Genomic DNA, 11,987 nt, shown 5'->3' with positions numbered 1-11,987 from the left:
GGGGGCAGGCATTTTGCTTATCAAGAGCTAAATGCTGACAGGCTTTTCTAATGTCTGAAGTACTGAATTTCACATTTAATGACAGATCAGTTTCCAAGCTAAGAATGGACTGCTTAAAATATAGATCTGGGCTGCTTAAAAGGAGGGCCCACTGGGACCGGACTCGCCCTCCCCCAGATTAACGCGTGCCCGCAACAGGCCGATACGCTTGCGTTACCGCCAAGGCAGATGGCAGTCCGGAGGTGCGGGCAGCAGTGGGCAGGGCGCAGTAACACTCCCGTACCCGTACCGAACACGTGCCACTCTTCTGGGAAGGAGTGGGCCCCCACCACACCACGCCATGCCACACTTCTCACTCCACTGCACCTGTCACGGCCGGCCCAGGCCCCGACACAGCAACACCCTCACACCGACAGAGAACAGAGCCCTCCACATTGACTCAGCATTCAACTGACATGCTCTCAAAATGCTTTACATACTTACCTCAGTGACAAGACCACAGTGCAGCAGTGACATTCCTAACACCCTGATACCCATTTGATACAAAGGCTTTTTGATGTTCAATAATTGTGGATGACAAGATGTATTATTTTCAGACCTTCAACATCAATTGCCCCCTCCTCTGTGAACAGTACTGAAGCCTCCCCTGACTAGACCTTCAGGTAGTGTGAAGTAGAGAAGTGATAGCTCCACCTAAATAAACTATGGCATGATGTACTAATAAGTTTTATTATATAATGTTTCATTTGAAAGAAGAAAGTTAACTAGGTCTGTATCACCAGGGAGAGAAATCAATGCAAGGTTTTAGCTGAAGGCCCACATATAGTTGTTTTTTTCCCACCATACTCCCACATGCCTTTTCAAATCCCTGTCATCCCAGTTCCAGCATGTTGGTGTTGCTCAGCAACCCACTGAATCTCCAAAGACGGACGTTCTCATCGACCACTCGGAAGAGTCCTCCAGCAACATCACTCACACACACACACACACACATACACACACACACACACACACACACACACACACACACACACACAGCAGCTATTTTGGAAACTTTTACATATTGAATACCATCCTCCTCAATAAAAAGGTTGCTATGGCAATACTGTGCCTCTTCTGTAAAAATTACTAAGTATTTGTATAATGGGTCATGTAGAAGGCTGAATCAGAAGCCTTCGGGCTCTTCAAAAAAATAGTCAAATGAAAGTGGTCTCATTGAACACACAGTGTGGTTCATTGTACAGTGACAGGTCTGCCTCTCGGAGCACTAGGCTGAATTGAATTTTACAGTGCCTCTGGCTCCAGATAAACTGCCACACAACAATAATTAAGCCACCAGTTCAAACTCCTTTGAAGCATCAACAGCCAAAACTGAAAGTCAAAAAAAAAAAAACACCCAGTACAAGCTGGAGGCCACACAGTGCGGCCACACTGCCACAGCACTTTACATTCCTGTACTCATATACATTAGCAGACACTAAAACCCTCCCCAATACCACTAACTGCTGAGTTGAACACACCATCTTAACTTTTTACAGGTATAGAACAGTTACCACTTTCCATCCCATAGAGTCACCTTGATGAAATTCACAAATAAATACAGAATACAGGGAGAGCATTTCTTAAGTTCATGGTCTTTTATTGGAAAAAAAAATTAAAAGACTAGCATGTACAACTTGGAATGAACGTAAACTGTATTCAGATGAACAGCCTAGAAGACTTTTGTGCTGAAATCCTATGCACTGTAGATATACAAGATCAATTGACACGCTCATGTCAGTCGAGCAACAGAAGATACAAACATGAAAGTCAACAATGTTCCCTTGCCAGAAGAATGATTTTTCTAATTAGGCGAAAGGTCATAACTGGACTCTTTCCCCCCACGGTAGTGCAACGCACAACAAGGAAACAGTAATCCCAAATACCCACATGCCAAACATATTCTAAAATGTTTTTCCATGATCATTTTAAAAAATATCTTTTCAATTATTTGAGCACACCACAAGGTCCCATTCCACTTCGGAGCAAATGAGACCCCTGCTTCCCCCTCCAAATACAAACTGTACCATACCGACAATACAACACTTTAGTGGAATCAGCACGGTCTGATTCGCCAGAGTGTGCTCCAGCCTCAAGCTGCATGCATGAAGAAAAGAAAGACAAAAGAAAATGGCCAGCCCAAACATTATCACTAGCAAATGGAACTGTTGAGAAGTTCACCAAGTGCTATTTTCTGTTTTGAAGGTAGTATAGGTATTTTTCCGTTTCATAATTGATGCTAAACTGATCTTTGGGGACAGGACCACTAACTGTTACATGCAGATATTTTTTGTTTGCTTTTTTTTTCTCTTTTTTTCCCTGTAAGTGGACAGAAGGATTTTTTAACATTCAATTATGTTTTTTATACAGAAACAGTATGAATAAATGAACATTTTTGCAAGAGGTAAGTAAAACATTTGACTGATTTTTTTTTTTAATCTTCTAAGAGGGTAAGGACAGGTCAGGAGAGCTTCATTTTGCAGTCATCATTTGTACAAATTCTGTGGAAAGAAAACACAGATCAGGAAGGGGACTGGGGATGAAATCAAAATGCAAATGTAATTTGCACAACAGGTTATGGGTTATTACATTTTTCAATTATAAGCTGGGAGGTATGATTTGGATTGTATTCATTTTCCCATTTCCAGGCATGCCTTAACATTTAAGCTTTGCATCATCTCATAGATGATGTTAGTTGTTCAAGTAGCTTGCGCAGTCCAAAGGGCAAAACTAGGACACTTTTAGAAATCCATCTGCCATCATGCTACAAAGCATGGAAAAATGTATAGTCGTATATGGAACTTGCCACTGGTGTTAAGATGTTTATGGTACAATAACAGCCTAATATAGAATGAAAGGGGCCAATTACATAAGAAGCGGGCAGATGTGGGAGGGGGAGAGATGAGAACTAAAGACTTAGTGTAGCATGCCGATGATTCAGCGAGTTAACGCCTCAGTGCCTGCCTCCGTTTGCATCCTGGAAAGATCGACGCTGCACTGCGACCGACCGGCGGCCGCTCTGCTGGCGGGATTTCCACGGACCTACCTTCGTAATTAACCTGCCCGTCGCCGTCGATGTCTGCTTCTCTGATCATTTCGTCTACCTCTTCGTCTGTTAGTTTCTCGCCTAGGTTTGTCATGACGTGGCGTAGCTCAGCCGCGCTGATGTAACCGTTCCCGTCCTGGAATGCGAAGGGGAAATGACAGGAAAGGGGAAATGACACTGATGTTCACAAATGGCCACCTGATAATGAACTGTGCTGTAAAAACAACGGCTAAGAGTATATTTCTGCACTGCACACCACTCTTTTCAGTAATGGAATGTGTCTACCTGTTCAGGAAGGAAAAAAAAAATCTCCTCATGTCATTACATTACATATAGCATATTTTGTGACTATACAATCTGTCCAGTGCAGAAACATTGCAAGCAGTGGATGTCACCACCTCAGGATATGGTTATTACTACAACAAGATGGGTACCTCAGTTACCACAGTTAATATCTCAGTTAACAAAGCAAATGTGAAAGAAGTTCCTCTACAATGAACCAGTAACATTTTTACAACAGTCTCAGTGCTTATGGACCAAGTGGACATTCATGGCCTTGCTACACTTCAATCAGCTCCTCATCAGCTGCTGTTGTCCAAGTGGCAGTACATAAATTCCTTTCTTCTTTTCGTATTGTTGTGATTCAATAAGAACCAGCTTGTGGGAAACAGCTCCTGGCTGCTGGTACATTACTTTGTTGAACTTTCATTCTTCACTGCCATTAGTCCTCTCTGCACGCTCAGCAGGTGAAACCTAGCGCTGAACACAACCCTGGCAAAATATCTGACTCGCAGTGGGTAGGTGCTCACAAAAGAAATTATCTAAGCACTCCAACATCGGGCACACAAGATCTATGCTGTTAACCCAACGTACAATTTGAGTGTGTGTACACCCAGGTTCAAGAATAACTGATACGTACAGTAAAGGCTATTATTCCAGCCAAATGGTACTGTGTGTTCTATGCTTAGGCAATGAACTGCCCCCTACATAACTTCACACACTTTAACCCCGGGTTGAGACACACCTTGTCGAATACCCGGAATGCTTCGCGGATTTCCTCCTCGCTGTCTGTGTCCTTCATTTTCCTGGCCATCATGGTCAGGAATTCAGGGAAGTCAATGGTTCCATTGCCTGGAAGATGAAGGGAAACACTCAACTCACCAATATACCAAATTACAAGCTATATGTCAGAATACATGTCCAGCACTGTGGCCAAGAAATTGCGAAACTGCTCTGCGCGATACATCCAGCTCAAAAGAACTTACAGAGAAATGTATATGTAAGTCGCCCACGGAGGGAAAAAAAAACCCACACCAATGCATTATTCAGATATGGCCTCTATTAAGTAGAATATGTGGAGCTTTCCCTCTCCCCAGGCAAATGAATTCCTCTGCATTGCTTGAGGATACAGAAGCACACCACCAGAATAAGAAGAAATCAAACTGAGGAAGACAGAAAAAGAGTCCCAGCTCCACTTCCAGAATCTAATCGAGATCACAACCTGTACAGTGACAATAGCAGGGAATACTGTTAACGTAACACCTGATACCTCCAGTATTTGATATTTATTTTACGTGTAGCATTGTAATGTATTTTGCATTCTGTTTTCTAGAGACCATTGAATCGCAGTACACTTGACTTCCATCAGACTGCACAAGTTAACTTGTGGTGAGGCCTGAACAGTGTTATGCTCACACTCCCTGGTCTGGGAGTGTTGTTAGCCTGGTCTGACACTGTTACTCATTCAACCTGAATGGATACACTTCTGTTCTATCGTGCTGGACGTCACTCTGGATAAGAGTGTCTGCTAAATGCATGTAATGTAATGTAATGATAAGGACACATTTACACAAAAAACATGTTCAATGACAGCGTAGGGCAGGCTCCTCACTCAGGTCTGTACTGACCCTCCAAAATGTCATTGATACGCCAAGCGACAGTTTTATCCTATGTATCACATCCGGTCTCACACGTGTGCTCATGAGCGACTTGGATTGGACCGTGTTTCTCACAGAGACAATCAGGCAGCATCTGATTGGCCAGGGCAGCAGAGCAAAGATAGAGGCTGATAAAATATATGATCTGCTTCATAAAGCATGCATGTATGTAACAACATATCTCACTGCACACTTGCTCAGTATAAGCAGTGCATGTGCAGAACATAAAGTAGGTTATATAATCACTTTCACAAGGCCTTCGCTACATGCCTTTAATGCACTGGGTTTTCTGCCCTCTGTCAGGTCAGCCAGAGGGAAAACGGCAGAGAAAGATGCACGGCCATTTTCACAAGGGGATTTAGCCTCAGAGTTCAATCAATACAGATCAATTCCCAATTTAACAAATTGGCTAGCACAAATGCAGAGGTCAGTTAACAATTTTCTGCAAAAGAACTGATTGGTTTGCTGGTGTATCCTACTATATTGGCAATATGGCACAAAGGCATTTCTTAAATATGAAACTGACACTGCCATCTAACTATACTTGTGTCTATTCATGGCATCCAAGCCCCTGAGGGCTTGTCCCTTTCCCAGGTACAACAATTTAAATTTGGATTAGCCTTAATATGCACCACCACTAGTGGGTTTTCGCCATTGTAGTTCTTGCGTCCAATTACTGCTTGATCTAGTTTAACCTGTTCAGAGGGTGATCACTGAAAAGCACTTCAAGTCTGTAGTCAAACAAAACTCCCACACCATAGATGAGACCTAGAAATTCTTCACTCATTTTTTTCTGCCAAAGACACTGCTAGAAAAACAATTTGGGGCGTGGAGGGTGCTTCTGTTGTAAACAAGCAGAAAACAATGCACATTCATTTTCGCTTTGCCATGCAATTGCTCAATGGCATTTTAATCCGCTGTCCCCTAGAGAACGAACAGCCCGCGCATTCCGCACGCCGGCCGGTCCGCATTCCTGCGGGCCGGGGGTGGAAGGGGGGGGGGGGTCCTCCGCGCGCGACACCGAAACCCCTCCCCCCCGTCAGGCGTGCGCAGCCCCGCGCTCGAGAGTTCCCCCCCCCCACTCACCATCTGCGTCCACCTCGTTGATCATGTCCTGCAGCTCAGCCTCCGTGGGGTTCTGGCCCAGCGACCTCATCACCGTGCCCAGCTCTTTCGTGGTGATGGTGCCATCGCCGTCCTTATCGAATAAGGAGAAGGCCTCCTTGAACTCTGCACACAAGCGGGGTTGGGGGGGTTTGGGAAGAGATAAATCATTAGCTTAGATGCTCTTGATCCCAATACATAATGTAATGGGACAAAATATGATCTTAAGCCCTTGGCGGTTAAATTAATTTGGAAATGATCTGATGCACTCTGGCACCCAAATGCAGCCCATCTGACAGAGAGAGCAGGCTTTCAATGTCAGAGACTCGGAGCAAACAGATGTGAGGTAAGTTAATATGCGGTGAACAGGGGGGAAAAGGAAAAACAGGTCAGGCCTGAAAATCAGGTCTTATGGATGCATTTTCTTTTATATCAAAAATATCTCTACTGTTAATTCAGTCCTTTTTTTTCCTTATCAAATTAAATTAAGTGGATTGGGTCTTTTATTTCCCCCAACTAATTAAAAGGAGGTCTCTGAGTGGACACGTCCTGTGCCAGGTCCAGTGTGCTTTCATCATACTGTCAGATGACGCACACATACACGCCCCGCACAGTCAAATGAAAGATAACTTACCAGCGATTTGCTCCTCTGTTAGCTGGTCAGCCTAGGGAAGAAGAACAGAAGGCTTGTTCAATGGCTGTCTCAGTTCTCATAAGTCTTATCGGACTGACAAGACTGGCAAAAGATTTTGTTTTGTCCCCTTTCTTTTCAATAGCTAGCTTTTTTTTTTTTTTGTTCCTTTAGATACAAAGCTAAGAGAGGCGTCAGAACAGCACACCCACAGTGACTGTGCTGTTCTAATTATACAAGACAAAATCCTGACCCTGAAATAAATGAGAAAATCGTTTCATCTCCGCCGTTCCTGTGGTGTGCACTGAAGGCATGGCGGGCTATGTAAATTCCAATCGATGCGGGGCTCAAACGCGTGTGGACTGATTTCCTACCAGGCTTGCCGCAATGCATATTTATTTGCAAGAAAGCCATTACTGCTGAGCAGCATAAATCCACGGAGGAAACAAACGCATTCATAATCAAGGGATGAAAACCTCGGCTGAGGATTTCATTTCAGGCTGATTAAACAGTCCACTGCTCTCACGCCACCCACCGCAATCCACATCCTTGTACCAGACTATATGCAAGAATCAGGATATGACCTATTTGCACCCAGCACTTGGTAACACTGCACTACATGAAGCTGCAAGGACCACTGAGAACAACGGAACACATCACACTGTGCTGTAATAGTAAGCACTACGAACCCCGTTTCCTGTTCTGACCACATTCCTCACCACTAGCATTAGCAAAGTGGGAAAGAAAAAAAACACGAGAGGAAGACCAATTTTGCAGAAACATTTCCTCCACACAGCAGAAAGGACGAATATGCAATAGACCGCGATATTGCGTAACCTTTATCTCGTCCAGATGAAGATCTGTCAGATCTGCCACCAGCTTCTTCGCCTTCGGCTCAGTTTCCTGCCGGGTGTCTGCCTTCTTGGCCTCTGGTATTCCGTCGATCAAAAGGTTGCCCTTCTTGGGCTTGGCGTCGGCGCGTTCGGCTTTGGAGGCCAGGGCCTCCAGAGCTCCCCGTACTGACACGAGCCCTTCCGCCAGGCACTTGGCCCTCTGTGCATTCTGCGCACCCTGCCGCCTCACGGCCATCAGCTCGGACTGCGTGAGCTGCAAGCTGTTCTTGAGGTCCTGGACCTCCTTCACCATGTTGTCTATCCTGCTGTTGGTGGAATCCACCACCATCTGCAAGAAGGTCTTGTAGTTTCTCTCCTGCTGCTCTATCAGTTCCTTGTAGAAAAACTGCTGCTGGTCCAGCAGCTCGTACACCATGGCTAACGAGACACAGTCTTCTTCTTGGTATATCGCGGCTTTTTTCGGCAGCATTTTTAGCCCGAAATCGAATTACTCCTATCTCCTACCAACTGCTCTGCTGTCTTCGGTGGCGAACAGCGGAACTGAGAGCAAAGGGCTTATGTGAAGCCTGAGACCAGGCGAGGGAGTGATGTAGCCGTCTCCTGCTGCAGGATTGGGGGCTGTATTGGATATCTCGCGAATAACTTCCACTTCGCCATTTCAACAAAACACTCTGCGTGATGGATCGTGTTGTGCATTTCACCACGCCGGGCGATCCGGGCTGTCAGCGCCTCGGTCCTGTTACAGCCACTGAGAGCAGGGCGGGTCACGTGCTCCGATGACCCACTTCGGCCTCAGGAAGAGAGTTCCCGCGAATCTCTTCCCCCGCGTCGCTTCCTCCTCGTGGGCCACGGCGGCGCACGAGAGGCTCCGTCCCCGAGCAGGTCTTTGTCGCGGCCTGGGTAGGGCTCCTTGTGCAAAGTCACAGAATTCCTCTGGCTCTCGCCCAGCAGGGCGTATTCCCGTAGCCTCGCCCACGGGTGGGCCAGCCCCGGCGCACCACAGAGTGGAATGCGCCCTCGACTAGAACATGTGACCTCCTCCTTCTGGGACTCGCACAGACAGGCACCTCCGCTGTTGAGGGAGGGAGGGGAGGGGAGGGGGGAGAAGGTGCTAAAACGCCACACATGCTACCGTTAATCAGCATGGCATTGTCACTTTCGCGCTGCACCCATAAACTGTCCCTTGGGGGGGGAAGGCCCAGCGGAAGCGCCGGGGAGATGGAGACCGATGCTCTACTTTTCACGGGGGCACTTCCAGCGCATAGGTAGCAGCAGAGCTCCCAGAGGCCTGCGAGCAAATGCTGCAGCAGCTGCCGGCCGGAGCACACCGCCACACGCACCCGAATCCTCACCTGCCAAACACGCATTCTCTGAATCTCTGAATCCTCAAAAGTAAGGTTGTGCTATTATGCCCTATGTATGTATGGTACGGCTGTTAGTTCATTTCCTTGCCACAGCACAAACAGACCCCATGGCGTGACTCCAAGGAGCACGGCTGCTGACCCCAGAACTCCCAGCTGCGTGAAACAGAGTGTCCCGCTCCTCTAAAGAGCGCAGAGCTTCCTGGGCTTGTCCAGCCAGCGTTATTGACAGTGACATGCTGCAGCACGTCTGGAATGGCAAGTGAGTTAAGCAGATCTCACCGCACAGCAGCAGCAGCAGCAGCATACCCAACCCCAGACCTGGGGGAAAAGGCTACACCTGATTGGACTTTGATAACAGCACTGAACCGACGCACTGCTGTCTTACATTAGACAGAAACACTGAGGTGCAGTACCAGGCACCGGGCGGATCAAATGTTCTAGAACATCACCACATCTTGTTGTGGCGTTTGCAATCTAAACCACACATGGGCCAATACCTCTGTAGAAACATTCCAGTCATTCTTTGGGTGAGCACAACATGAAGTTTGAAGGTTAGTGTGGATTCACTTGCAGTTTTGTTCCCTTCCTTCCTTCCTTCCTTCCCAGTGATACGTTGACCGGCATGCAAGTTCAGGCTCAGTACAGCCATGAGCGTTTAACTTCAAGTGACTACAGCCATCCGAATCAAAAACACCACAGTATACAATGCAATACTGGCAATCCATAACAATATAAAAGTAATAACCCTTGATATATAAACAAGACCTTCCTTCAGCTGAAAGGGGGTAATGACCTGAAACTGACTGCGCCACTGGGTGACGTTATTTTAATCAAACATATGTAATGACAGGATGTCTAATTAGCCAAAATGACACCGCAAGTCTTCTGGTCTGTATCACCGACGACAGACAATCTGGCTGTCCAGACCACTGCTTAGCTACCCTCCAGCGACACTATCAGTACAAGAGTGCTTTGAGTTACTGTAAGTGCTGACTCGCCGTCAGGCTAAAGTCATTTGCAATACATCTATCTAGCTACAGGCATGCTGAAATTTAGACAATTTAGGCAAAACTGCGTTAACCCACCAAACTCAATTTATAGAGCTAGATAACTACTTAACTAGATGGGTCAACAACGAAAAGCATGTTCGCAATTAAAGGAAGCGCCATCAAGCAGAGGAAAAGTAACGTACAGCTACTTAAAGGTAAAAGATACCCTGGCTGGGGTAACTAGCTAGATGTCAGTTAATGGGGTAGTTAACGTTAGACGTCTACTCATTACATTTCTGCTAGCCAACTCCCCGCCGACTTGACACGCAGTTGCATCTACCTAGGTACCAACATATTAAGAGTGGTACAACAAACTCAAACCGAACAAGGCTGAATAAAATTGAAGATAAAACGAAACAAGAAACCAGCTCCCAAGCAGAATCCGAGCAGCGTTCATTGAAAAGGTTTCTCTACATCTGCTTGTGAAATTAGCAAGAGCTCGGCTTTGGTCAAATTTTGCATGATAGCTGCCACGCTTAGAAATCTCCCTTTTCAATTCATTTGGCTAGACACTTAGCCGACCAATTGATTCGACAGATCGCTCGCTAGCTACATATCACTAAACCCAAACGTGTTTCAACAATCTCTGCCTCAAATTGAAGCTGCCGGTGTTGGAAAAAATAACGTGTTCTATCTTGCCAGCTAACATGGCTTGCAAGCGAAGTTCACTTAACGATAAGCACACGCAGGGTTATCAATGGCAATATTGTCGAGTCCCTGTCCACTTCTCAGCTCTGTTGCATCCGGGTGTACTGAATTATCGTAAGCAGTTCTTTTACTCTTTGACTAACATCAGCTACATCATTCGCCCATAATGGTCATTCGCTAACAAGAAATACTGCAACGACTCTTGACAGTCTTCCTGTAAGGTTAGTCTAGACCACAAACAGAGGAACTGGCGATCTTTCAACGCCTGTGAGCATTCACGCAGAGTATCCCGATTGCCGATGTTTTTCCTTAGTACGCATTATCCATGCTGAAAACAAGAATTTACATGACGGCCAATACTCACCATGTCTGGTGGCACGGGATGGATCGGTTATATCTAAACTAGACTACCCGGACGGTAACTGGCTCTACACCCCTACCGAAGGCTAAAGGTGTGTATCTCCTGGTGTCAGTGTCTATATAGCTGTGTGTATTCCTCCGCCGCTCGGACCCTGCTCACTCACTTCCTCAGCTCCTCACTGCGGGAGCGAGCCGAGCCCCCGGACCCTATAACATCATAAACTGGGCGGAGACACATTTTTCAAGTAGCTAATAATTGGATAGCTGTTTGGAGATTAGCTCCGTCAGCCCCTTTTTTAATACTTTCATGCGGTGACAGTGGCATTGCAGTAGACCCACTAAAAACTTGCAATTAACGTTTTAGCTCTACTAAATCCTTCGGATGTTCATTTATTATCATTAACATCCAGCTTAGTATTGATGATCTGTAAGATACGCCGCAAATCCCTGTTTTTGAATAATTTGCTTTTTGATAAAATTCCACGATTCATCCTGTATCTTTCTTCAAAAATTATACAAAATGTGCCATGAATTTAACTTGGATTGTTCTAGAATATTTCATATTAGCGATAATTATTGAAGCCACGCTAAGAATACTTTAGCAATGACTGCTTTTTGGCTTTGCTAGTCTCCTCTCTAAATGTTTGAACGTCACAAACGCAATGGTTATTTTAACAAACGTTATAATAAACTTACCAGAGCTCTAAGGTGTCCTGTGGTGTTTATTGTACTCTTTCCATCTATGCTTATTTATCCTTTTGTTGTTTTTGCGACTCAACTTGTTGCTATTCTATTCTTTTCTTCTTCAACACGTATAGGTAACATAAAGAAAATAACTTTTTATTCTTTCTACATTGGCATAATTTTCCAATGTTTGTTTCCGTAAAATTATGGATAATTATAATAATGAATAATTAATCATTTTGGAGGAATCATAAATATTGCTAGATGGTAA

At 45.4% G+C, this 11,987-nt stretch overlaps 1 protein-coding gene across 1 annotated transcript; it reads right to left on the bottom strand.

Annotated features, from left to right (window-relative positions):
• Window positions 1-1,618: 1,618 nt before the first annotated feature.
• calm1a (calmodulin 1a) lies at window positions 1,619-11,219 on the bottom strand. Its single transcript, XM_036541577.1, has 6 exons — window positions 11,037-11,219; window positions 6,761-6,791; window positions 6,109-6,252; window positions 4,110-4,216; window positions 3,086-3,221; window positions 1,619-2,540 (listed from the first exon to the last, which is right to left on the bottom strand). Exons 1-6 carry the CDS (start codon window positions 11,037-11,039, stop codon window positions 2,512-2,514), a joined length of 450 nt encoding a protein of 149 aa, XP_036397470.1. The 5' UTR covers window positions 11,040-11,219; the 3' UTR covers window positions 1,619-2,511.
• Window positions 11,220-11,987: the final 768 nt, after the last annotated feature.

Source organism: Megalops cyprinoides, chromosome 12, assembly GCF_013368585.1.
Source record: "Megalops cyprinoides isolate fMegCyp1 chromosome 12, fMegCyp1.pri, whole genome shotgun sequence".
NCBI classification, from domain to species: Eukaryota; Metazoa; Chordata; class Actinopteri; order Elopiformes; family Megalopidae; genus Megalops; species Megalops cyprinoides.
The sequence above is the reverse complement of the archived record's forward strand: the minus strand, read 5'-3'. Positions and strand labels throughout refer to the sequence as shown.